This window comes from Ananas comosus, linkage group 3 (genome assembly GCF_001540865.1).
Source record: "Ananas comosus cultivar F153 linkage group 3, ASM154086v1, whole genome shotgun sequence".
Classification (NCBI taxonomy): domain Eukaryota; kingdom Viridiplantae; phylum Streptophyta; class Magnoliopsida; order Poales; family Bromeliaceae; genus Ananas; species Ananas comosus.
The window spans coordinates 16,277,841-16,305,342 of record NC_033623.1 but is presented as its reverse complement, the minus strand read 5'-3'; the positions used below and the strand labels follow the sequence as shown (position 1 = coordinate 16,305,342).

Genomic DNA, 27,502 nt, shown 5'->3' with positions numbered 1-27,502 from the left:
CATTATTTAAGGGCGGTACACGGACGACCAAGTATAACTGGTCTACGAAAAAATTTTCTCGATTGGTCGGCGCACCCAAAGATCCGCAGCCGCGATCTGTTAAAGCAAAAAAGACCGACCAGAGCCTTCGCCCACATACCAAAAGCGGCGAAGGTCGGGCTAGGGTTTTCTCCGCCCTATACCTCCTCCTCCTCCTTCCCCCTCGTCATCGTCGTTTTCTTCGCCGTTGTCTTCCTCAGATCGATCGATCGATCGATCTCGCCATGGCGGCTCTGCAGTTCCTCGAGTCGCAGAGGGAGTCGCGTCCGGAGCTCGCCGAGTGGTACAATGCCCTCGCGGACCTCTACCAGAGGAAGCTATGGCACCAGCTCACCCTCAAGCTTGAGCAGTTCGTCGCCCTCGCCGTCGTCCAGGTTTCGCCCCTTCCCTCCTCTTCCTTGACTCGCCCTAGGGTTTATGGATCCCCCTACCTGATGTGTTGATTCGCCGCGTTGTATTGTTTGAGATGCTCACTGTATTGATAATCTGGGGATCTTTTGGGCCTCTTTTGTTCGGTTCAGTTGGTTTTCTTAAAAATCCTAGGTTTTGTCTTTCTTCGACCCGTGTAAGAACTTTGCCATCTTCGATGGAGGAGATCTCTTAACAGTGGCCGAGGCACTGGCGAGGAACTGTGAAAGTCAATTTTTTTGCATATATTAGGTTCTTCTTCTACTGAAGTTTTTGTTAACGCAAGGGGAATTCAATTGTAATGAAAATGAAAGAACACTTCTTAGGCGCCCTTTGTCTTGTATTGTTTGACCCTTTTCTGGGCTTTGGTTCTCTTGGTTTGTTGACGCATAGTTTGTGCCTGTGTTTGATCCACGGAGGAAATTTGTCATCTTGGATGGAAGAGACCTCTCAACAATGGCTAAGGGACTTGCAAGAAACTGAGAAAAGCAATTATCTATATATTAGGCCCTCCTACTTCGGAATTATCAGAAAAGATTGCTTAGTAGTAAACATAAGGGGGTGGGTTTCTTATTAGGGCACCCTTATCTTGTATTAGTTGGCCCTTGTCGCCGCACAGCCGGTAGAGTTTTGCTCCGTTCTGCCGTTAAGGATATGCCTTAACCAATTGACGATGCACACCTAGTAAGTATCAAATCTTCAATACTTTTTACAGGAACTGTAGAATTGCATAGTGATGTTTTCGTTAAAGTCTATCAGAACCTAAGCGATTCACCCGTTTTACTTCTCAAATTAATAATTTTGAATTCGCCAATTGGGTGCTAGACCATTTGTAGATGCCTTCGGCGAATATGTTCTCTCGTCTTTGAGGATCATCATTTTAGGATATCACTGTGATGAGTGAGGTAACTGAGGTTAACAATTTCCTTTGAGTTGACATGCCACGTCTCTTGTAGCCTGAAAAGTCTAGGCTATCTCTTATGTTGCCTGTTAATAACTCGTAATGTAGGCTATACTCAAAACCATGGCATATTTCTACGAGTCAATTTCTGCTATTACATGGAAAGGATTCTCGGGGTTGAATTAGATTGTTACGCATGGCTCATGCAGGGAATTGAGGATGCATATATAGGCTATTATGCAAAATCTGCAGTGTGACTCTTTTTCTGTATTACATTATTTCGGTTTTCAAAAATTGTTTTCTTGCAAAGTGAGCTTAGTCTCTCTAATCCATGTTCTTCTTCTCTTCAGGCGGGTGATGTTCTCATACAGCTATATAATAACTTCATCTCTGACTTTGAGACAAAGATCAATCTTTTGAAGCTTGCCCATTTCGCTGTGGCAGTTTCACGTCAATATTCAGAAAAAGATTCTGCAATCAGTTACCTTGAAGGGGTAATTGAAAAGCTGCAGGCTACTCGGGAGATGCGGGTTGAAGAGCCTATTCTATATGTGAAGATGCAAATAGCCCAATTCAATCTTGAAAAAGGGAACCAAAAGGAGTGTAAGAAACTGTTGGAAGAGGGGAAAACTACTTTGGATAGCATGACTGATGTTGATCCTTCTGTTCATGCTAGCTACTATTGGATATGTTCTCAGTATCATAAATCTCGTCAAGAGTTCGCAGAGTTCTATAAGAGTGCTCTTCTTTATCTGGCATACACTACTGTGGACTCGCTTTCGGATTCATTTAAGCTGGTATGGTTGATTGATTTTCTGTGCAATTTTGATCTTTAAAACTAGATAATGAGTTTCATCGTCATCTTTTTAATTCATATTACTCATGTTGCTAGTTAGGAATCTTTGCAATTATGCTGTTGATGACCATTTTAATTAATTGGTTTTTTGCTGTACATCTCTCTGATTCTGTGGCTAGTCAAAATATGATTTAGCGCACAAGGTTATATTTCTGCATCAGCTATACGGTGGTTAATATTTAAATGGTAAATATTTAAATGGTAATTAAGAATTTTTTTTTTTAATACGTGATTCATATAATCCAGTCTGCAAAAAACCAATGTATAAATGAGAAGATGTGTGTTATGTAACATAGAGGATTGTGTATTATCTTTACTAATTAATTTTGGTCTCTACCCTAAAAGTTCTTAGAGTCAATCTTAAGTAGATTCACCATCTTGAAGTCTGAAAACTATTATCCTCTCTGATCATCCTATTATTTGATTAATTTAGGGGAGGGCTTTGTATCATCTTTTCTTTTTCAGCAAGGAATTGAGTTTCTGCAGCTAAAAATCACTTCTCTGGCATAGTAGAAAATAGCAGCAGGATTTTGTTATCGTTACAGAATTTTTACTGGAATTCTGGAACACGAGCAGGAAAGTAGAGAAACTGTACCAGTATAGATGAGTTGAAAAATATAGTAAAAAAAGTGTGTGAAGGACCTATTACTCGTTATCAATCGTCCATGAGTGAGATCCTGTCTTAGGATCTCTTAAAGGAAGTTCTAGATTAATCAACAAGTTTTTATGAAGTTTTAGATTTGTCGGTTCTAGGTTAGTCAACATGTATTTTTTGCCCAGGTTGGCTTACGCCTTTTAGTGAGTTACGACCTAGATTTGTACTGGAGTACTGCCTTTATTAATCGTTAGTATAGTAATCCTGCATCAGTTTTTTTCTCTAACTACTAACCGGTTCTCTCATGTTTTTCAGGACTTGGCATTTGATCTATCCCTCGCGGCTTTGTTGGGTGACAACATTTATAACTTTGGGGAATTGCTTGCCCATCCAATTGTAAGTAAAAAGTCTACAAATATTTTTCAGTTTGTTTCCACCTTGAAATTGTATTATTGTATTATCTATCTTGAGATCTTATGGAATTTTATCCTGTTATTTAAATAGGAAAATTCGTCTATTAGGTTGAAATTAGTGGATTGCGTTTGGTCAGACCTGAAAATCTAATTCTAGATTATCGTTGATATTCTGTTCTTACCGTATTCTTGCTTTTCCATCAATTTCGAATTTCAATTTTCCTCCCTAATCTGATATTTAGATAAAATTTGATATTCAGATAAAATAGATGAAACGGAAGGTATCCGATTGAAATGGAAAGGAAAAAAAAAACAAAGGATGAATTCCACTTTCACTTTAAAAAGACATGCTATAAAGATAGCTTAGTTCACGGAGATTCTTATCTTGATACTTATCAAGGTAATTGGGAATTGGGAAGACTTAAAGAATTGAAAAATGAAAATACTTTTTCAAACAGTGACAACAGTTTACTACTGTGACTAGAATATAGGTTTGCTGTAATAGTCATGTGTTAACAATGCTTTATTTATCATTGGAAATCCTGCTCAAGTAGTCACTGTTAATGAATTTCTTATCAATCTGGCTTGTGTAGTTCAAGAGTGATAGTTTGGCTTAGTTTTACTGACTATCTTGTAATGCTACATCTTTTTTTACATATAATGCTGGTAGGATCTCATTAAAAGTGGATGGAACATCAGTCCCAACTCCCAAACAAATTAAATGAAGTTAGTTTGAATACGTCAGATAATAAACTAGTTCTGTTTGCTGTTTGGGACTCTGGAAATTTGTGCTTGACCGGCCAGCTGAGGAAGAGATGGGTGGAGCTGACCTAAATGTTTGTAGTTTTTGAAATTAGCCGAGTCTGGATGCAAACAAAAGCTAGTATGGGCCAATTTGGTCAATCTAGATTCAGTATTGACCTACTAGCGACCTTTACCGTGTTAGCATATATTAATTTGTATATCTGCTATTGATTTGCTTGTCAAGATTCACGAAGTGGTGTGTTTCTGAAATCATTTTTCTTTGGTGCTTTGCAAATGGATTGATTGTGCTTGTTTTTTACAGATATGTGAACTTAAGGATTCCGATTCCATCTGAATACAGCACATTTAGGGCATGTTTGTTTGGGTGGAAGTGGAGAGGAGGGAAGTCGTTTTCACCATAAACAATCACTTTCGTTGTTTGGTTCGCCGTAAAAAATAATTACGGTCGAAGCTTGAGTTAACCTAAAATGGCGCCGTGGGCCGAAGTCAATTATGGTGAAGAGAGATGAAGAAAAAAAATATATATACTAGGTAAAGATACTAGGTAATAATACAATAATATACTAGGTAAATAATAAAATAATATACTAGCTAATTGAAGAGAGGTGAAGAAAAAATAATAAAATAATATACTAGGTAAAGATAATTATATTTAAATATATTTAATTATGGTACTAATTATTCTTTTATTCAGTTGGCATATTTAAAATATGATAAAAATTGATTAGTTAAGTTCTAATATTTTCTTTATTTAGTTTGTACAATTAGAATATGATAAAAATTGATTCATTAAGTATTAATATTTTTTTACTTTATAATTTTATTGTTGTATTAGTATAATTTATGTATAAAAAATAATATAGCTGTTTTAAATTAAATTATAATTATATAAAAATATAATTATATTATTATTTTTATTAAACTTTTTATTATTTATACATAAATTATAGTTTTATATCATACACTTTCTACAAAATAAATAGCAGAACTAATAAAACTTCACTTCCATAACTACGAAACAAACAACGGGGAAGTAGTTTTTACAGAACTCCACTTCAATTCAAAGTCCAATTTTAGTGAAACAAACATGCCCTTCATGGTAGAGCTTGTATGGTTCTCCACTTTTGTTGTCTGATGACTCTAATCTTTAGTTGAAGCCTGTAACTTATGTGTCTATTTATGTTCGTGTTACAGTCTGAAAGTAACATGCGATGTTGTTTCTGATCTGTTTATGCAGTTTTTATATGAAATCTTAAGAATGTGCTATATATGCTAGGAGTTGTGTAAAATCCTTGTTTCAGTTTGTGTAACCAAGAAGACAAGCTTGAATATCATAACAATTTTAGGGTCCGCTCACTTGCATTTTGTTTCTGGCATGTGAACTTGTGAAAATAAATTGGAAAACTGTGATTAGATTTTCTTTGCTCATATTGGAAGAGCTTCAGCCACTTAAATAGACATTGGAGCTTGCTGGCAGTGACTTTTTTTTTTTTTTCATATATGAGCCATCTGATGGCTAGTTTTTGAAGATAAAGCTCTCTTTTGGATTCCTATGAGAATTCCAAGCAAAGATTCAGAGGGTATTGAAACAATGTATAATTTAGTGAATATACTCCTGGATTAATGCTGTTTTGCACAAGCTGAATCAAGATATGTATTCCTGGGTTGCGAAACCGGGCCAAGTAGCACTGGGAAGCTTCATTAACCTAACCAGTCTTAATAGGCGTTAGATATACAATAACTTAGGACTCCTCTTGCTGCTTACAATTGTCAATTTACTTCGCTATGTTTTCTTGGCAAATGTTGTGCCTATATTGACCACTGATAACCCAAACTGATTATTTGCACTGATAGGAAATGGAGATAACAATGCTCACCTAAAACTAGACTACTGACTTCTTTTAAAGTAGTCTGGAAGAGTGTATACTCGCTTGGTGGCTGGTGCCTTGCTACCAAAATTAGTGCATAACCCGATTGCCAGGGACCCAAACTGATTTTTATTCTTTTTCTGTTGCCAACATTCTTATTTATGATAACGTATGATATGCATATAGTTCTCATGCCATAGCTCATAAGCACATCATTCTTTATGGAAGTGGCATTGATCATCAGGTGCTCTTTAGTTTCTTTGTCAATAGCATCGCCTACCTTAATGTCTCTCATATTTCTTTGGAAATACTTTTGATCTTTTGCATTTGTGTTTTCCAAACTGTGAAGTTGCTTTGTTATGATTGCATCGTTGTTACTCGTTTATCTTGTGGATTAATGAGGTTTTCTCTCTTCTTTTTTTTTTTACATATACTTTATGTTCTTTCTGGCTGTATGCTAGTGAAACGTCACTCTTGTTCTAAGTATAATATTCTAACTTGTTGAATCCAGCAGTGTATAGTGGGAAAAAGATTTGCTTGCCATGAGGCACCCTTTTCTCATGTGACTTTTACAGTGATCTTGATGAGCTGTCTGCTAGGTAGCTTATGAATTTATTCAGTATGTTCATTACTTGATCCACAACTATGTATGGTTGGGTTGGCATTTTGCAGTGTATCTTTCCTTGTCTGTCTGTGCCTATTGAATGAGCTCGAGATCTTTTCTCTTCAGCAGTCACTATTTCATATGACAAAGCCTACTGTTTAAGTTTGGTGATATGGACGTTCAATTTTCATTATGTCATGGCTCGATTTTGGGCTGCTGTATATCATCTCTATTAGTAGGTCTTGAAGGTTATGAACCATGTCTAGATGATGCAACAAGATTCATGTACTTAAATACTACTTACTAATAGGTAGTATCCAGTGGAAGAAGAGATGCAACTTTGTTTTAGGTTTTTGCAACTAAACATTGGTTTAAAAAAAAACTATTGTAATAATCACAAGTTCTTTGTTGGGGCAATTTTAACTATGTTAGTTTATTAGCACGCACTAATTTTGAATTTGAAGGTGCTGTTTTGAGTACTAAATATGGAAACTTTTAACTGATGTATTGTGTAGATCAATAGTCTTCTTGGAACTGGAGTGGAGTGGGTCTACCATATCCTTCAGGCGTTTAATACTGGCAACTTAGTTCGCTATCAAGAACTCTGTCGTGTTCACAATGCTGCTTTGAGTGCACAGCCCGCTTTGGTACAGAACGAGAGGAAGCTACTTGAAAAAATTAACATTCTCTGTCTGATGGAAATAATCTTCAGGTGAGATCTATATGCCACAATTTAAGCTGCATGAGCTATTTTATGCACTTTATAATTTGTATTTTACTAGATGTTCTTTGGTCTCACAGTCGACCATCTGAAGACCGTACCATTCCATTAACTGTTATTGCTGATCGGACTAAGCTATCCATTGAAGATGTTGAATATCTTCTTATGAAGAGCCTCTCTGTAAGTTCCCTCTAATTATTTCTTCAGTAACTACTTTTCTGCCCTTTAAAACAACTGTTTCGAGTACTTTGTAACCATTCTGTGCTTCATGTTAGATGTTGAAAGCCGGAAGAAGCCAAAGTTGCCCATGGGATCATCTATTGTACCATTGTTTTAGATAATTTTTGGACTAATTGAAAATTATCCCATGAACTTTGGCCTTGATTTCAGTTGAATCAACCTTATCCCTGTAGTTTTATTTGTACCACTTAGTTCTGCATAACTTCTCGCTCAAAAAGAAATAAAATATTTTCCATAACAAGTCCTTTTGGTAGCCCACCATCTAAAAAATGCTGTGCAAGTCGGGATGAAATTAAAATAAAGGTCAAACTTGAATAATGAAATTGGAAGAAATTGGAACAGATATCAAACTAAAGGGCCGTAATCGAATTCATGAGGATGCAATGAAAATCATAGTCGAACTTCAGGGACCAAGCTGGTACAATTGTAAATTAAAGGATGAAACTGCAACCCGAGTCAAATCTGAAGGAAGAAATTCGTAATTTGCCCATAATTTTTGTTTATGCCTCTGACGCTTGACGGTAATCTGAACATCTTATACAGGTTCATCTCATTGAGGGCATAATTGATCAAGTAGAGGGCACAGTTCATGTGTCATGGGTGCAACCCCGGGTTCTGGGAATACCACAGATAAAGTCTCTTCGTGATCGGCTGGACAATTGGGTTGGGAAGGTGCGCACAGCGTTGCTATCAGTCGAAGCGGAGACCCCCGACTTAGTAGCTTCTTGATGTGCTTCTCCCCCCTTTATTTTCTGTTCCTCTCAACGCTCCCAACGCAAAGCCTTGTGATGAGAAGGAAAAATTGCTGCAACCCTCCTTTGGCTCGTATTTTCTACTGATTTGAAATATTTATTTTTTTTGTGTGTGCTCAAAGGATGCAGCTCGATGCAGACTGAGGTCTGTATTATTCTAAATTTGTAGACGAGGTTAACATTTAAGTTGTGATAGGCTTAAAATTACGGAACAGGAAGACCTAATGTTTTAGATTGGACGGCGATGTTCTTTTATTCTAGTTTGAGTTCCATACATTTGATTTGTGAGCCCAAATGTGTGTTTTTGGACATTTATATGGAAAAAAATGCTGCTCGTTTTTTTTTCTCGCACCATGTTTTTTTTTCTTGTTTATGATTGTCTTCATTTTGTTCACCTTCTGCTTCTTTAACCAATTAAGTTTCTCATTTCACGTTAAATCGCTTTCATACCATAATAATATCCATAGTACAGTCCTCCGCATGTCATGGTTTCTACTTTCTAGGCGCATTATTATTCAAAACAACTGCACTGATCGTCAGGAGGTCTTTGATCGTGCTGGCAATACCAATTCTATCATACCTGTTTTGCGCCATTTCTTTATCTTTTGCATTTGTGATTTCCAAACTGTAGAGATTATTTTTTGTGATTGTATCATTGGTGTTCGCTTTTGTTTTGGACTAATCAGGGCTAGTCTTTTACTTCTTCACATATCCTTTCTACTAAAATGCTAAATAAGAAATAATTAGTGTCCAAATGAGAAAGCTTTGCTATCTTCCTAGCTTGATGAGTTGTGGTTAGTGATGAAATGCCGCTCGAGCCCAAAGCTAGCTGGTTTCTCCCCAAAATGCCTTAAGGCGCAGCCATTGACCGGACATCTAGAGCAAATGTGTTGACGTGCGGCAGTTGACTAGACATCTAAGAATAAAGCTGTGTTTCAGTGCAGGCTGAAAGAGCGGTACCAAATCGAGGCAAACTCTGAATACTAGATATGACCCAAAAATAACAGGAGCCATTTTTTCCGACTATTTTTCAAACCCGATAAATGTTGGTTGATGTTAATTCAATAGCTTCTTCTCATTGCTTTTCGAAACAAAACTCTATTTTTTAATTGTAAAGTTACATATTCTGCAAGAATATTAAGTTGTCCATAAGGTTGCAGGGCACTTAAGCCCATAAAATCCAAACCACCAATAATATCTTCTGAAACCTAAAAATTAGAAGGCCAGCTTTTCCCACATGTTAGAAATCAGTCCCTCCAGAAAACGAGGCTTATGCTGAGAAGAACACTCAATACTTGTTTTAAATTTAAAACAATTATCACTACAGTTTTACTGAACAAACTGGACCGTTAGCAAAGCAGCAGAACCATCAACGCATCACCCAGAAATCAACAGTAGCCGGCTCTTTACTACATATACTCCAGTTCTGTGATAACTAAGTGTATAGGAGAAAAGCACAGGATAAAAGCAAGCCCACGACAAGCTAGATCTCAGTCTACTTTGGACATCATTGAGTCGACTAAACACTTCATTGCGCTAGAGAGAGAGAGAGAGAGAGAGAGAGAGAGAGAGAGAGAGATTAAGGCTTGGATTGCATCCCAGTCTTTGGCTGTTCATATCTAGCCACTTGTGGTAACTGCAGGAAAAAAAAAAAAAAAAAAAGAGAACAAAAGAATGTTACAATACTATTAAAAGGATACCCTCTATATATATAATGCAACCAGTGACACACCCTATGTGTGATGTAGTAAAAGCTGAATCTACCATCAAATCATTAGTCCATCATAGACTCCTATTGAAAAAAGAAAAAGATAGAAATATAAGAAAGCTCCATAAACAACTTTCCAATTGGAGATGTTACATCAAGACAATATCAGAAGGGTGGCTCTGATGAGTCAACTGGATACTTATTGGGCTTTCCCAAAGAGTGATGCTTCGGGTACCCCTTGTGCAGGCCCCCAAAGTGTCACGGCTGTGCTGGCGGTGCTTCAAAAGGTGCGCGTGCAACCCAACCAGCGTGCACCACATGCGAATGCTAGAATTTGCAGCCTTTCAGAGGGACCTCCGAGGGTACTTGTAGAAGCACTCGTCCCCAAATTCATGCAAAGATGCATTAGAAAGAAGCATAGTTTGGTCACAGACTCACAGAATATGCTACCGTCATGACATTCTTTTATTCTGGCAAATTTCATGTGGACATGTAATTAACAAGCTACTTTCTAACCACGTGCCACATCACACAAGAAATAGCTCCTATAAAACCATGTTGAACTGATACTGAGCAAGAGTGATGCACGCCGAAATGAGGATCAACACAAATATGAAAAATGGAGCAAAGAGGGAGAAACTACACACTGCTGGTCTTGCAAAAGTTTGTAACCAGACAAATAATGACAGGTAATACTAGAATCCACATACAAAATGTACAGACATAACATATTGAGTCTACCAAAGGGAAAAGAGAAGTCGGTTACATTAGACAAAGAGCAACCAGGACGACTCTTTTAAGTATAAAGCACAACGGATCTGCTTTTCCAACAGCTTGAGCTTTCCAAAAACAAAACTTTTTGTTCTTAAAAGTATTGGTTATGGTGAAACACAAACTTCTCATAACTATCTTGGAAAGTGAAGAATGTTAAATGGGATTATTGCACCAACACCAACTGAATTAGTTAAAATGGACAAACTTTGGCATCAACTTGGTTTAGCAGAGTTTAACCATGTTACATTATTTAAAAAAATATATCAAATTTCTGCTTCTAAAGAGACCGGTGTGGAATATGTCAATGCCAATTCCTAGCGTTCGTTTAGTAACAATGAATCATTGTTTACGAGAATGACATACCTTGCGTTGGAGCCTCATTATTGTAGAAATCAACAGTTTGTCCCCAACAATCTGCCTCAACTTTTTAACTAAGTCAATTCTGCTTACCTTTTTTTGCTGTCCAAAAAAAAAAGGGCCATAATTAAGAATGTGCCTTGAAGTGCATCAAAAGAAGAAAAACATTTATAATTTAACAAGAGGAAACTTAAAAAACCTTGAATTCTTCATAACAAGTATTAACCAAGTCCATGTCTTGAGGAGACACTTTCGTCGAAATTGCAGCAAACAACATTGAGAAAGGCATCCAAGGAGAGGTAGGAGCTCTACCAAACATGGGAGCTTGAGATTGATTTGCCGACACCGGTGAAAGCTGAAAATTCCTATCCTGGTATATGAAAAAAGCAAAGTAATAGCAAGAAAAGGATTTAAGCAAACTTATGAACATGGTTTTCATAGGCATTTTTATATACTTGAATTACACAAACAAGAAGATAGAAATAAATAGTTTGATGTCCTAATAAAAGAGATTTTGGATATCAGTTTATTAGCCTTTCTTTACTTCAAAAATATTCTCATCTCTAAACTAATTTAAGAAATGGACAATTCTAACAATACAATAAGATATACATGTGCAACTTTGGTAGGTCAGAGATAGTTACACAAATTATAACTATTAACATGCCCAGCTCTTAGGAAGTGTTGGAATTGATAGAAGTTCAATGCTGTGAAATATTAACTGCAGTTATTCATTGACATATGGCTCCACATATGTGACAGGATATAATTATGAATCTGAAGTTGAATTGGTTTCAGTCAGAGTGAGGAAGATATCTGAGTATGTCAATCATTCAATTACATAAAAATAAAAAGTGGATTCGAGTGCTGCACTATTACCAACATCATGCAGATTAAATATCGTAAGCAATCAAAATAGCAACACACCTGGAAAAGACTATCAGGTGAACTCGAATTTGTGATTGAAGGCACATCAGAAGAGCTTTCTTTAACAACCAAACATTCTGCAGTAGTACCCCCACCCAACAAAAAATGAAAAAGGTTAATAAAACATTTCAGAACTAAGCTTCGGTATGACAAAGGAACTCCAAAAATCAATGAAGAAATATAATTTACAGAAACCTTTGGGTCTGGAAGGCACTTTGATGGTCACAACATACTCCGGATAGATGTGAGTGTTCCTATTCATATCCCATATAATATAATGCTTTGGTTTTTGAAGATTATCTACACCACTATCAAAATTTTCTCCACTAGGCTCAAACTGTTGAGATCCAGGATGGATGAGTTCCACATTCCCCATTATAACTCGACATAACATCATATGGATAACGCCATTTTCGTCGACATCAGAATAACTAGCACTGTGAAAGGTAAATAACATTAGCCCTTATTCATAAAAGTGATCAAAGGAGAACAGTTCAAAACCATAAAGAGTGACAAACTCCAAGTGTGTCAGATGCAACAAAAGTATATTATGCTGTCTGGCCTAGCTTCCAGAGCAGCTTCTTTATTCCAAAAATAGAAGCTTCTAGCAACCAAATGTATGGAAAACGAAAAGATCCAGGCACATTTACTGTGGCAGAAAGCTGAAATGGGCATTTGGGCTCAAAAGCAGAAGATCAAATTTGAAGCTTTTGCTTTCGCCGCAGCACTAGGAAGCAACTGGCGGGATATTCAGTAAAGCAATTAGAGAATCCTCGAAAGCTCTAACCAAACAGAGCTTTCTCCACAAGCTCCAGCCAAATCAAACAGGTAGATAGTTGAAATAAGACCTTACCATATGTCAGATCGATTTGCTGGTGCAAGATGATTGCCAATACCAAACAAAGGACCCTTTGTAGGCTTCTTAATTTGCAAGACACCTCGCGACATCATCTCCTCCACAGCATCCTTATAAGAAGCAAGCCAAGCATAACGGACATTTGCATTCCCGCGTCGGTTCTTAGTATGCTCTATCTGCTCCTGGAAAATACTAAAACGCAATTGTCCCAAGTTATCTATCAACGGGGTTCGATAGATACCAACAATATCCTTTGCATCAGCAAATAGGCCCAGTCCCTTGAGTAGCATATCTTGCACTGCACAGCTGACACTACGACCACCAAACTGGCCAGACACCTTCTCGTGACCAGATCCGACGATACCAACCCTAGAAGGGAAGAAAGAGCATGGCTCATTTTCTCCAACCACTTCAACGGCTTCATTATATACCTTCTGGTTTCTTTCGAAGTTGTCTTCACGCTTGACCTTGTTGATATTAGAGATGACTTCATCATGAGATTCCGAATTTGAGATTCGAGTTGCAGTGATGGATATCTCATTTGGCTCAGAATATATAATATTAGCATGACTTCCTTTTTTGAAATGTTGATGTACATCTGATGCATAAACCTCAGGATATAATTCAGGAAAGAAACATTTTCCATTTTCGTCAATCCATGCGATTGGCTTCTTGAGACCCGTCTCGAGATCTATGCATATCATGTGCACAAAGTCTAGCAACAATTGCTGGTCCTGATATGCGGCTTCGGTGATTGCCTTCTTTGATTGGAAATCTCTCCGAATCAAATCGATAATATTCTCTGGAAAATCTTTCCATTCACCATTCTCATTAGACAGCACACGCTGTGGCAACCCACTTGACAAAAAATTACGGTAGCTTTGGATAATATGCCTATCAAAACAAGGGCTGGAATTGGTGTTACATTCTATCTCGCTGCCAGACCTGATAGTGATTTGATCTGCAACAGGTCGACGTGATCTACGAGCAACGCTAGCCTCAGTAAAATTTTCGGCCAAGTCGCGCTTCCTCTTAAGATATCCTGTGTTTCTCCCACATTTATCCAATGCCTTTTCGTTCGTCACTTCCATATTTATTAACGAAAGTCAACAGTAACGACTGATTAATTCTGCTTATCAAACTTGTCTCTGCGAAGTTTGCAGCTTATAGTAACTTAGGGTATCCCAAAACATGTCGTGTCAGCAAAAGACTCAAGTTACAAAAGACGAGTGACAGGGAGACGCTGCAAAAACAAGCACAAATTTACATATAAGCATTTACACCTACAAATTACCTCATTAAATAAGGAAACAAGAGAATACTAATAAAGGTGTCTATAATACATAAAATAAACCCTTGAAGAAAGGGATGAAATGAGTGTGTGCCCGTGGGTCACAGGCGCGCGCACATACACGCATGGACACACGCCCAAACCTGCACACCCACCACATCCCATCCTCCTGCCCATTCGCCACGCACAGGCATGTGAACACGTATACACAAAACAATAGACAATGATTTGCAAAACAATTAAAAACTTTTGTAATCAATGAAATTGAACAATAAACCATCTAATTGCAGAACAACATCAAATACTTGGACGAATATAAAAACTGCAACTTTGGAACTCTCCTTGAGTAGAAGCATCACTTACACAGAATTAGCAACAAATATTATACATGTAAGCCTGCAACAATCACTTTTTTTTTTTGGCTCGCTCTCTATTATTTCAATTAACAAAAACAACTGTTAACATCATATGATAGCGGATGTATCCAATGATAAACCACAAGCATCCAAAACAAAATCAGAAAGTAAAAATAACCAGGAATTAACACAAAAAACAACAATCAACACCACAACCCCCCCCTGCCGATCGGTTAAAGATAAAAGAGTAATTTCTACATGTCAGAAACAAAGAATCAGAGGCGGTGGGGACAAAATTCGACCAAAATTAAAAAGAATTCTCCTCTCAGAAACCACTTTACCAGCATCGATCGCTCAAAGAACATCATCTAACACCAATCAAACCCCCACTTCCACCCAAATCGTCCCAAATTCAAATTGCCATCAGAGAAAAATAACACCATCAACAAAACCCTAATTACGATCCCACAAAGAGCAAACAAAGGCGAGATCACCAGATCAATCTCAAGAACGCGGCAAACTTTAAGCTTCCAATCAAAACAAGCGCGGACCGTAATCGCGACGAAATCCGAGAAGGGATCAGAGCGTATTTGACCAGGATCGAGAGACAGAGAGAGAGAGAGAGAGAGAGAGAGAGAGAGGGCTACGAAGTACGAACCTAGGGTTACCGAGGATCGGATACATCGTCTCGTTGAGAAGGGCTCTCTCTCCCTCCACCATCGCCGATCTCGGGGGTTTCTCTCTCCCACGACACTTTCGGGGACCGAGGAGACGAGAGAGACCAGCGAGAGGGCGTGGCGGTGGGGAAAATGCGGGTACAAATAGCAAGTGGCGACCGACGCTTCTTCCACACTTTCTCTCTCTTTCTTGCGGCTAAAGCAAATGACGCTACAACGCCGACCTCCACGAAACCGCATCCAACGGTTAGGATGTAACTTTATGATGAAGGGCCAGAGGGCGGGATCTGACCGTTGGTTACCACGATATTTCTTATTTGGTCTGCGTCTCTCCTCCTCCTCCCAATTCCGATCGTGTACGAAGTCCTATAGTATTCCGCAGCACACGGAGCGTGCGGGTGTCGGATCCACCGTTCAGTTTGCCAACGGTGAATCTCTACCGTCCATCGATCTACGGGAATGAGGTGTATGTACGCGTCCGCATGCGGTACAATTATGGGGATGCAGGATAGGGGTAGTAGGTTTGGTTACGACCCCATCTTGGAGAGTTGACCCACGGAAATGGTTTTTCGTGGTTCTCTCGGAGAAAACAAAGGCTTTTTGAGGAAGTGCTTTTCACATGTTGCGATCGATGATTAACATGATTTTTTATTATTATTATTTTTACATTAAATTTTTCAGCCGCTTTTTATTACCGTAATAATTTTTGACCACCTAGTATGAACAATACCTATTGATTCTGCTGCTCATCAGCGTGAAACAAATTTTCTTATTAAAAGAAAAAAATGCACACAAAATTGTAAAGAAAAAAAAAAAGTTACGTACTTTAAATTTTATGCTAATTAATTGGTTTGAGATTTAAAAATCTATACAAGTGGTGGTGAGCTCTTCAGAATTGCCGTATTTGTGAAGGTATTTCTCACGAATCAAAAGAAAAAGTTATGGTCGATTGAATTTTAAAAAGCAGTGATTCGGTTAGAAGGAAACACATCCACTCCTTTTCGGCTGTAGAAAAAAATTGGAATCCTTGCTCACTAACCATTTCTTTAATGTGACGGCAGTTCAAGTAGGTTTGTGCGTAAGGACTGCCAAATTAGGCACTTAATTTCCGGGCAGGGCCCAATATTTCCAACTCACTCCTTTACTTTAGTTTGGTATTGAGATCTATCTGACGCTATTAGATAAAAAATAAAGTTAAGATAAAAATATATAGGGATATACTACTGTATTTTTTATGGAATCACAGAAAATATATTATAACCGACTCATCGCGATATACGAAACACAATATTACGTAAGAAAATAAATATGGTATTTTTTTTATCGCACTTTCTCACAGCATATAACGTAATTTTTTCGCAATTTCAAACGAAGCCTGAATAGATTGATTTAAATATTTTATTATACATTAGTTGGAATGGCATTTAGTAAATACCAGCTCAATATGATGGTGCAATAGGGTACGCTGTGTGCTAAAGCAGATGCTCTAATTTATTTAATTAATTGATATGGTTGCTAAACACATTTAAACAACTCAGAGATCGTTCTATCCATTCCACAGGATCAAAATAAGCCAACTTGGACATATAGTTTCATATATTATTATATATGTTTATTAATAGCTACAAATGTCCCACGTTATCTGCACGCCATGTTTTATCTAATGTTATACTTGACCTACTGAGATCCACAGTGGCTGGCTAAGTATGGGATGCAACTTGGTATGAGAACGCAAGACAAGTTGTAGAGAGACGAACTCTCCATTTTTAACCCCAAAAAAGAGGCCCAGTTGGTATAAAATTGACCTAATAATCTTATATATATTTATGCCATTTACTTAATTATCAAATGTGTCAGCTGATTCTTTGTTATTTATTTTAATTCCTCCGTTCCCTAATTAGTATTCGCATTCTTGCGTTCATTTTTGTATGTGTATATTTCTAAAATTTTTTCCTTTTTTTTTTTCCCCCCAAAAAAACAGTAACAAAGCAGGGGAAAAGAGGGTACCACCGGCCTTTATTTTTTTATACCTAAATAAATAAACAAATGTTTATAATATAAGTACTAAAAAAAAGCCCAATATCTTTTAACATTTTGGCTACGAACACTTTGTGCTTCCGCTGCAGGGCTTAGGCTCTGAGCCCACAAAAACAGGTTCTGGGCCCTTATTTGTTTATTTTTAAAATTTTCGTTATTTTTCTGTTTTTAGGGCCGTTCTAAAAGCTTCGAGCGCACTACCTCCTCCTCCTCCTCCTCCTCCATTTCTAACCTCTTCGCCGCAGATGGGGAAGGGGACCGATCTGTGGGACGATTCCGCCCTAGTTGACGCTTTCGATCACGCCATGGCCACCTACAAGGTCCACCTCCTCTTTTTTTTCTTTTTTTTTTTTCTCACTTTATTAGTTTTGAGGGTTGTTTCGTGTGCCTCGCTTGTTTTGATCTTGGTTTTATCCCATTTTCTTCTCCAAATTGCAAATAATCGCAACTGATTGATCCGAATAGGTCGAATATTTGAGCTGCTCGACTTTTTAGGGCGTACACTGTGTACGGATTAGTTGAGGAAATGGTGGGATGATCACATTGGTGTTAATTAGCTTGTTTTATTCAGCTTTTTGTTTTGTAATGCTATGCCAATAATTCGTGTATGTTATTGTTCCGGTTACTTCAATTTCGATGATTTTGCCATGCAAAAATGTTTGGTTTCTCTACTGGACTGGACGCAAATCGTATTCTAAGTAATCAAATTTCAACAGTTTTTGCCCCTTTTTTTTCTACTTACTAAGTGATATGAACATGAGAGCTACTATTTAGCGGTGCTACTGTTAAAACGTAGTTGGTGATCTTAAGTTTTGTAGTGTTGTCCTATTTTGCTTGAGTTGCATTGTCCTGTTTTTTTTTTTCTAAGTTGAAAGAATTAAGAAATTTTATTTTCTATTATCATTGCATTATGGCTAATGTGTACTAATCCTGTTTTATGGGCGCTTGGAATTACTATAAGTTAACAAAAATATCGTCCTTTATATCAGGAAATGCATAGTCGGAGCAACCGGAGTAGTTCTTTTGAGGAAGAAAAGAAGACGGACCACCATAACGAAAGCTCCGAGATAATAGCAGAGTATGTAATTAGTTACTACTTGATTATCTCTGTTTTATTGAACTTGCTCAGTTGCTCAACATTCTTATGCATGTACATGTTTGAACATTTTAAGTATGCGCAACTTCGCGACATGTGCTGAACTGATCTCATGCAGTTTTATGTGTCTTTTCCAGTTATTTCTTGAGTTTCCTACCTTCTGCTTCAGGAGTAGCCTGCATCTCATAGTTTTAGCTTATCTTAATCTTATCAATGATGTTATGTCGAGTCATAACCTATTTGTGTACTCACAAAAAGCAGTTTGTTGAATGATTCAAGGGATTCACCTTCAGACATGCGGTTATGCCTATGTTAGCTTACTATCCTTCATGGAAGATATGAACTTTTAAAATCTTCGTCTGGTTGTTTACATGTCAGACATCTCTTTGTGTCATTGCAACACCCAAGTTCAGTTTTGACACTCTCTTCTCAAAGTAATTGTACTTCTGCAGTGTGTGAGATTATGAACATTTTTTATAATTTAACTCTAATTTCATAACTTTAAAGTTTTCAGTAATGATGGATTTTACTAAGTCCTACTTAATAACTGTTTTTTTTTTAACTTTACATTAACCTTTTTCTGCATGTTCTTCATCTAAGACATATAGAGCCGGATGATAACAACAATTACGTATCAAACAATGCAACAGAGATTTCTTTGCCCGGTTACGAAGATGGAACAACTACCGAAGAACTTCCTATTCAAGAAACTATTATTCATGATGACTTACAACCCACAGAGTCTCATACATATTCCTCGGGATTTGTTACTTATGAAAAAGTTGATAACTATAATCAACAAAATGTGGAGTATAATGAGCTTCTTAGACAGTATTATGAACTTGAGGAGAAAAGGCAAAAGGTTCTCCAGCATCTTCAGCAGACAAATTACTGGAACTACCAGACCCAAGTTCAATCATCTGCAAGCGAAGCACAGCAACTTCCCATGTATAATTCTGCTGAGTACGGATTACAACTTCCGTGTGCCTCTTCTGCATGCTACTATTTGTCGGCCCCAGTTATTCCAATATCTTGTTGTGGCATGAATTGCTCATTATCTGGAAGCTGTGGCAATCTATCAGGAAGTGCAATTCCTTCATCTTATGCTCAGAAGTTTCCAGGTTCTGCATTCTCTGCCCCTTTGTTTGTATTGTATTGTTTTTGAAGGATGGGATAGATGCAACGGACCTCCCTGAGCTATCATGCTTTTACATATGGCCGCACAAACTTTCAAAAGAAAAAGAAAAAAATGAACAATCTGTCAGGTAAATCACCTACCCATTCAGTCCGTCACATGAAAGTCAACTTGCTCAAATGCCTCTATACTTATCTAGGGATTCAAAAGAAAAAGGGTAGGACACGAATTTTAATGGTTGGTGACATTTCACGTGTTAACATTCGTTACAGAAATTAATGGAAATGCGGGTGGGTTTCTAATTGAAACAGGCAGATTGTACAGCTAGATTTTTTTTTTTTCTTTTTTTAACTTTTGAAATTTTGGATCTAAATCTGTTAAATCACGATGATGCAAAGGGTTCGGTGCATTTCTCTCGTAAAGGATTTACCATGCTTTCTAAAGGATTTTAAACTCGGAAGTTAAGATGTTTCTGACTACTATATCACATTTCAGGTGCTCAGTTCTGTGCTCAAGACGGTATATTTCCTACTGGTACATCATGCAAATTGGATTCGCCAAAGCAATCTACTGATGGAGATGACACACTTTTTAAAGCTGGGTTGATGGCTGCTGAAAGTGCAGTGAATTCGGTGAAAACTAAAATATCTGCACTACCTATTTCATTTGAAGGTATGCTATATTTACAACAAGATTAATAATAATCTGTAAATGCCACATGGTGGGTCTCTACGAGTAGTGTTCATAATAATAATCTGTAAATGCCACATGGTGGGTCTCTACGAGTAGTGTTCATCACATAGATGGAAATTATCCTGCTGGTCTGACGTTCAAATTAGATAAACATATGAAGCTGGTGTTAACATCTTTGTTAGATGGACGTATACAAGATTTCTTGTTATTTACATTATCATAGTAATATTTTAATTCTATTTTTAGAATTTCCAAGATTAGAGTGGCATGTAAATAAACCTTGCATGTCCCCATAAGCAGTACATATTGGATCTAATTACCTTCCTACGTATTACTGCCCTTGTAACAATGAGGACTCCTTCCTCAGCATAGAACAGCAATCAAACGACAAGCACCAAAATATTAGCAATTGAAACAGCGAACTGAATCATTTTACAAAATGATTTTGTAAAGATGCTATTTGTTTGCTTGTCTTTCTCTTGATTCTTCTGTTACATTTGTGTGAATGCAAGTCATCATCTGAAGCTATAGCAGCATCAGTTCCTGCTATAGTGCTTCGTTATGGTCATTTCTATTTTTTCTTTTGTAATTTTTGTGGTTGCAAACACCATAACTATGTAGAAAATCTACTGCAAGAGGGGACAAAATTGAATTTTATTCGTGAACACAGGAAAGAATGGAAAGGAGAAAGAAGAAAGCACCAGCAAACATGAATCCATGGGTTCACAAGGCATAAACTCGGAAACTGATCTTTCTGTTGTTTTAAATGCTTGGTATTCAGCGGGATTCCATACTGGCAGGCAAGTTCAATCTTATTTATAGTTAAAATTTGTTGATGTATTGTGTTTGCCGGAATTAGCACCATGAACTCCCAGCGGAGTGCTTCATTTAATCCTTTGCCCCAATTCCCTGAGGAGGGATTGAGAGATACTCCCATGTAGCTGCCATCACACCATGTGTGTGATAACCATGTTTTTGGGTGTTTCCGGTCGAGGACCATGCTTGTTAAGGCAATGATTTAAATTTGATGTTCTGAGAATTTAGCAGCAAAGTTAAACAACTAAAGGGCAAATTTTACCTTGTTTTTCCTTTTTTAAAAAAAATTGTGGACAAAGTATCACAACAAGTCAATCTGTTGTTTTGCAGGTACCTGCTGGAGCAGTCATGGAAAGCTTCTCACAAATAGTCCAGCTCACATATCTGATTTGTAGTTATGGAAATTTCAAATAGCAATGCTGATAATAGTTCAATGAATCCTAGCCGTTTGTATTTCAAAAGATAACATGTTAGAGACTTGAAGGTTATGTAGGAATTTCACATGTAGTGATTTTGGTTGCTGTTACCTTGAGATCAGTTTGATGATCCAACTTGCCGTGTAATTTTGTTCTATCTCAGCGCGCTACACCTTTAATAGGCTGCTGCTATTTAGTCTATTTATTTTAGCCATTCATTGTTTTGGCTTGCCTTGTATACGTTTATGGTGATGTTTTTGACGTTGATCAAATAGTCTTACTGCAAGAAAGCACCAATAAAAAGCTTAATGCTTTTAAATTTCACGTTTAATTGGCTTATATTTTCAACTTAGTTTAGTCAAAAAAATTATCTTTTTAAGATAAATGGTTATAATGATAAAAAAATATATATATATTGTTTTGTCAAAAAATACCCACAAAGTTTGCAACATTTGAAAAACCTAATAAACAATATATTGAAGAAAAAATCTTTATATAAGAACTAAAATCATAAAATTCCAAAATTTGGCAGAAATTTCTACTCGTATTTTGTTATCGACTTTTGTTTCCTGGGAAAATGTTATGTGAATCTGCCGGCGGACACGCCCCGGGGCCCACAGCTCTCCTCTCGGCCTGCTTTTTGCTCCAAATCAGCACACTCCCCGCGCTGCCACGTGGAAACTACAGATTCCGTCTCTCTCTCTCTCTCTCTCTCTCTCTTTGTTCCCCACCAAAATCTCCGCCTAGGTTTTCTCTCCCGCTGTATGGATTATCTTGGATGTGCTGCGGATGGACTTTTCCTTACTCTCTCTCTCTCTCTCGCTTTCTTTTTCACTTCCTTTATCTCTCTCTTACGAAGGGGTGGACTATGCACTATTATTATTATTATTATTTTAGCTTTATAAAAACTAAAACTACTATCGAAGGATGCTCGCAAGAACACGCCAGGGGAATCCTTCCACTGATGATCTAAGCATGCAAATTAAGGAGACATGGCTTCGGCGGCCCATCGTATTCGGACCGAGTCTCCTTTGTCTCCATCCTCATTCTCAACGTCTTGCTGTTGAAACCTTCAAAAGTAGTCTTCAATAGCACGAAGATGAGGATAGCACAGCGCGTCTAAATTAATGATTTCTTTTTCTTCCTATGCTCTGTTTTTCCAAGGAAACCACTCTCCTCCTTACTATATACTCTGTCTCTCTCAGGTTGGATGTTAAAGATCTGATTATTATTACTATTATCTTTTAAAACAATTGCCATATATTAGATAGTGATTCCTTAAATGATTGGCTAGAATTTCTTTCCTTTTTTTTATTTCTTTTCGATTTGAAGAACAGTTTTTATGAGAAAGTTAAGATTTTTTGCGGCAAAAGTCTAGATTTTTAAGTAAACACCATTGCAGTTCCAGAGATATACATTCATAAAGACCAAGAGCTAGGTTTAATCACTTGATCATGGCCTTCAGAAGCTTCCTGAAGAAGAGCAGCTCTTCTTCGGGCAGCAGGATGACAATTCCGTCGGACCAGGCGCCGCCGAAGGTGGTCATAGGCCAGCAAACCGACTCAGGCCGGTTCGCTGGTTACTCCCACGACGACCTCAACAGCTTCGATCCGAGCAGCGCCGAGTACCAGGTGTACCATGTGCAGATTCCGATGACCCCCGACAACCGGTCGGTGACCGCCGGCGGCCGCTCTGCCGACCTGGTGGACCCCGCCATCTCTGCCCGGGTGGAGGAGCACTATATCTCCAATTCACTCTTCACCGGTGGCTTCAACGTCGTCACTCAGGCCCACCTCATGGACAGAGTCACCGACCCTGCCGCTGCCGCCGACCATAATAATAAGAATTCGTCGACGTGCTCCATCCGAGGGTGCGACTCCAAGGTCTACAAGAACCAGCACGGCGACGACGTGCTGCCTTGCGACTGCAGCTTTAAGATTTGCGCGGAGTGCTTCGCTGACGCCGTGAAGACCGGTGGCGGGCTCTGCCCCGGGTGCAAGGAGCAGTACAAAACGACCGAGTGGAAAGAGGTGGTGGCAGGCGCAAACAATGACCACGACGACGAGGATGAGGAGCAGACACTCTCACTGCCGCCGCCGCCGCCAATGGGGCCTGCGGGGAAGCTGGAGAGGCGGCTGTCGCTGATGAGGCCAGTGAGTCAGGGCAGGAAGGGGGACCAGTTTGATCAGAATAGGTGGCTGTTTGAGACGAATGGGACGTACGGATACGGCAATGCAATATGGCCTGATGATGGTGGTGAAGCTGTTGCAGACGATGATGATGATGATGAGAATGGCGGCGACGGTGGTGGTGGTGGTGGTGGTGGTGGGCATCGGAATGGAGGCCATGGTGATCCCAAGGAGCTCTTCAACAAGCCGTGGAGGCCTCTTACTCGCAAATTGAAGATCCCTGCTGCAGTTCTCAGCCCATATAGGTGATCTCACCTTTAAAATATGTAACCGACGCAATTCAACTAAGAGAGAGAAAAAAAAAAAGGGACATAATCTATTGTGGTTGATGTGCACATACATTTCTTCTTCTTAAATTTCATTTGCATTTGCATCATGCTCAACCTTTCTTGCTAACAGGCTCCTTATCTTGGTCCGGCTCGTCGCGTTAGCCCTGTTCCTGCAATGGAGAATCAGACACAAGAACAGAGATGCAGTATGGCTGTGGGGCATGTCCATCGTTTGCGAGCTATGGTTCTCGTTCTCCTGGCTTCTCGACCAGCTCCCGAAACTCTGCCCCATCAACCGCGCCGCCGACCTCTCCGTACTAAGAGAGAAGTTCGAGACGCCAACCCCCAACAACCCCGCCGGGAAATCAGATCTCCCCGGCATCGACGTTTTCGTCTCCACTGCCGACCCTGAGAAAGAACCCGTGCTCGTCACGGCAAACACAATTCTATCGATTCTGGCGGCTGATTACCCGGTCGAGAAGCTCACTTGCTACGTGTCGGACGACGGCGGGGCCCTTCTGACGTTCGAGGCCATGGCAGAAGCCGCGAGCTTTGCCAACTTGTGGGTTCCTTTCTGCCGAAAGCACAACATCGAGCCGAGGAATCCCGAGAGCTACTTCAACCTGAAGAGGGACCCGTACAGGAAGAAGGTGGGAGCCGACTTTGTGAGGGACAGGAGACGGATGAAGCGAGAGTACGACGAGTTCAAGGTCCGGATCAATGGACTCCTCGATACGATTCGCCGCCGCTCGGAGATGTACAATGCGCGCGAGGAGATTCAGGCTGCTGGACAGCAAAGGGAGAGGGTTGGAGACGAGCCGATCGAACCGATGAAGACACCAAAGGCGACGTGGATGGCCGACGGCACGCACTGGCCGGGCACTTGGATTCAGCAGTCGAAAGACCATTCCCGCGGCGATCATGCGGGGATCATACAGGTAAATAAGTGATATCTCTCTCTCTCTCTCTCTCTCTCTCTCTCTCTCTGCTGTAGTTTGATATTTTAAATAACCGCCATAACGAACTTTAAAGCTGAATCTCACTCATCCGGCTAAGAAATCTAACTCTATTTTCTTAATAATTACCGTATATACAACTACGCTATTGTTTAAAAAAGATTAGGAACTGATCGAGCTGTATATTTTGTTTGTACCTCTTAGGTGATGCTGAGGCCTCCGAGTGACCTGCCGACGAAAGGCGGGGGCGACGACGAGAAGCCTATGATCGACTTCAAGGATGTCGACGTCCGCCTGCCGATGCTGGTCTACGTGTCCCGCGAGAAGCGGCCGGGCTACGACCACAACAAGAAGGCGGGGGCGATGAACGCCCTGGTCCGCGCGTCCGCCGTCATGTCCAACGGCCCGTTCATCCTCAACCTCGACTGCGACCACTACGTGTACAACTCCAAGGCGTTCCGCGAGGGCATGTGCTTCATGATGGACCGCGGCGGGGACCGCATCTGCTACGTCCAGTTCCCGCAGCGGTTCGAGGGGATCGACCCCTCGGACCGCTACGCCAACCACAACACCGTCTTCTTCGACGTCAACATGCGCGCCCTCGACGGCCTTCAGGGCCCCGTCTACGTGGGAACCGGCTGCCTCTTTCGCCGCACCGCCCTCTACGGCTTCGACCCTCCGCGCGCCAAAGAGTACTACCCTACTAAAAAGCGCAAGGTCCGCCGCGTCGGCTCGGAAGAGACTCGGGCTCTCCGGGCGACCGACTTGGACGACGGCGGCGGCGCGATGAACCTGGCGGCCTTTCCTAGAAGGTTCGGGGAGTCGAGCTTCCTGATCGAGTCGATCCCGGTGGCGGAGTTCCAAGGGCGGCCCCTGGGGGACCACCCGTCGGTGAAGAACGGGCGGGCGCCGGGCGCTCTGCTGGTCCCGCGGCGGGGCCTGGACGCGACGGTGGTGGCGGAGGGCATCAGCGTGGTGTCGTGCTGGTACGAGGAGCAGACGGAGTGGGGGCGGCGGGTGGGGTGGATCTACGGGTCGGTGACGGAGGACGTGGTGACCGGGTACCGGATGCACAACAGGGGGTGGAGGTCGGTGTACTGCGTGACCCCGGGGCGCGACGCGTTCCGCGGGACGGCGCCCATCAACCTGACCGACCGGCTGCAGCAGGTGCTCCGGTGGGCGACGGGGTCCGTGGAGATCTTCTTCTCGCGGAACAACGCGCTCCTCGCGCGGCCCAGGATGAAGGTGCTGCAGCGGATCGCGTACCTGAACGTCGGCATCTACCCCTTCACCTCCGCGTTCCTCATCGCCTACTGCTTCCTCCCGGCGCTCTCGCTCCTCTCGGGGCAGTTCATCGTGCAGACGCTCGACGTCGCCTTCCTCGCCTACCTCCTCGCCATCACCGTGACGCTCTTCCTCCTCGCGGCGCTCGAGATCAGGTGGGCGGGGATCGGGCTCGAGGAGTGGTGGCGGAACGAGCAGTTCTGGCTCATCGGGGGGACGAGCGCGCACCTCGCGGCGGTGCTGCAGGGGCTGCTGAAGATCGTCGCCGGGGTGGAGATCTCGTTTACGCTCACCTCCAAGTCGGCCGGCGAGGAGGGGGACGACGAGTTCGCGGACCTGCACGCGGTGAAGTGGACGTCGCTGATGGTGCCGCCGATCACGATCATCATGGTGAACGTGATGGCGATCGCGGTGGGGGTGATCCGCACGGTGAACAGCGTGATCCCGCAGTGGAGCCAGCTGCTGGGCGGGGTGTTCTTCAGCCTCTGGGTGCTGGCGCACCTCTACCCCTTCGCCAAGGGCCTCATGGGGAGGAGGGGCAGGACGCCCACCGTCGTCTACATCTGGTCCGGCCTCCTCGCCACCTCCGTCTCGCTCATTCTCGTTCTCGTCAGGTCCCCCTCCGCCAATCACTTCACCTTCCCTTGATTCGACACCATCGTCTAAGTTCTTTGTTCTTTGCAGAGGGATAATTTGCGTGCTTAATGAAGTTGAACTAAATACATTCTTTTACCTGCTGGTTGAAACGGCCATTGCTTCACATTTGTTCTTTGTTCTTTGTTACATAAAACCTACTTACAACAATTTTCTCTTATTTCTTTGGCTCGGTTCGGAGGCCCTAGCTGCTTTCAATTTGTAAGCTAAATTTATTTTGCTTGATGAATGAAGTAGGTAGCTTGCTACCTATTTCTCAAAAAAAAACAATTTTCATCCGTAAACGAATGTCATCCAAAACAAGTTACACTAATGTCGCCCAAAATAGATTTTTTTTTTTTTCTTTCATTCCTCTGTTAATTTTGGCATCGCAGATAGTTGGCAAATTTGTTATTAATCAGTCATCTGAATTGAAAGATGGTTAACAACTAATATATTTTTATTAATAAATTACTAATAATACTTTTTTAAATATAAAAAGTAGAGTACTTTCTACACTATTGTTACTGTCTAAAGATTTATAATGAATTCAGTACTTCACCGGCACCTTTTACAACAATTTAATTTTAAAATGATTTTTAAAAAATATAAAAAATTTATGAAAATATTATAAATTTTGAACAAGTCGATCTTAATCGTAAGGGTATGTTGTTTACCGCATGGGATATAAAGTATCCACTTTTTTGTTAAAGTCTAGCACTTCATGCGGATGAAAAAGGACAAAAAAAAAAAAACCAAAACGAGAGCTGATTACTCGCTACATAACATTCCAAGACATTAATTCAGAGTATAAATGCTTTCTTTAATATCAATTATTATAAGTTTAACTGTCCCCCCTACATTAGCTAT

The 27,502-nt window shown here is 40.3% G+C and overlaps 4 protein-coding genes across 7 annotated transcripts; 3 read left to right on the top strand and 1 right to left on the bottom strand.

The window, feature by feature from the left end:
* On the top strand, positions 67-8,513 carry LOC109707747 (26S proteasome non-ATPase regulatory subunit 13 homolog B-like). Its single transcript, XM_020229265.1, has 6 exons — positions 67-413; positions 1,699-2,145; positions 3,115-3,195; positions 6,965-7,161; positions 7,251-7,350; positions 7,954-8,513. The coding sequence occupies exons 1-6, from the start codon at positions 264-266 to the stop codon at positions 8,137-8,139; spliced, it is 1,161 nt and encodes a 386-aa protein (XP_020084854.1). The 5' UTR covers positions 67-263; the 3' UTR covers positions 8,140-8,513.
* Positions 9,439-15,300, bottom strand: LOC109707227 (inactive poly [ADP-ribose] polymerase RCD1-like). Of its 4 annotated transcripts, XM_020228364.1 has the most exons (8): positions 15,090-15,300; positions 12,782-14,027; positions 12,124-12,365; positions 11,929-12,005; positions 11,201-11,371; positions 11,008-11,103; positions 9,895-9,954; positions 9,439-9,798 (listed from the first exon to the last, which is right to left on the bottom strand). In XM_020228364.1, exons 2-7 carry the CDS (start codon positions 13,873-13,875, stop codon positions 9,937-9,939), a joined length of 1,698 nt encoding a protein of 565 aa, XP_020083953.1. In that variant the 5' UTR covers positions 13,876-14,027; positions 15,090-15,300; the 3' UTR covers positions 9,439-9,798; positions 9,895-9,936. The 4 variants fall into 4 exon arrangements, 3 of the variants coding, with proteins under 3 accessions (XP_020083953.1, XP_020083951.1, XP_020083952.1); XR_002215443.1 differs by lacking the exon at positions 9,895-9,954 and having other exon boundaries at positions 10,024-11,103; positions 15,090-15,299; XM_020228362.1 differs by lacking the exon at positions 9,895-9,954 and having other exon boundaries at positions 15,090-15,298.
* LOC109707324 lies at positions 17,305-21,539 on the top strand. The gene is made up of 6 exons (XM_020228498.1): positions 17,305-17,465; positions 18,135-18,223; positions 18,842-19,362; positions 19,872-20,048; positions 20,740-20,869; positions 21,216-21,539. Exons 1-6 carry the CDS (start codon positions 17,391-17,393, stop codon positions 21,253-21,255), a joined length of 1,032 nt encoding a protein of 343 aa, XP_020084087.1. The 5' UTR covers positions 17,305-17,390; the 3' UTR covers positions 21,256-21,539.
* LOC109707877 (cellulose synthase-like protein D1) lies at positions 22,756-27,290 on the top strand. Its single transcript, XM_020229401.1, has 3 exons — positions 22,756-23,735; positions 23,890-24,697; positions 24,920-27,290. Exons 1-3 carry the CDS (start codon positions 22,756-22,758, stop codon positions 26,645-26,647), a joined length of 3,516 nt encoding a protein of 1,171 aa, XP_020084990.1. The 3' UTR covers positions 26,648-27,290.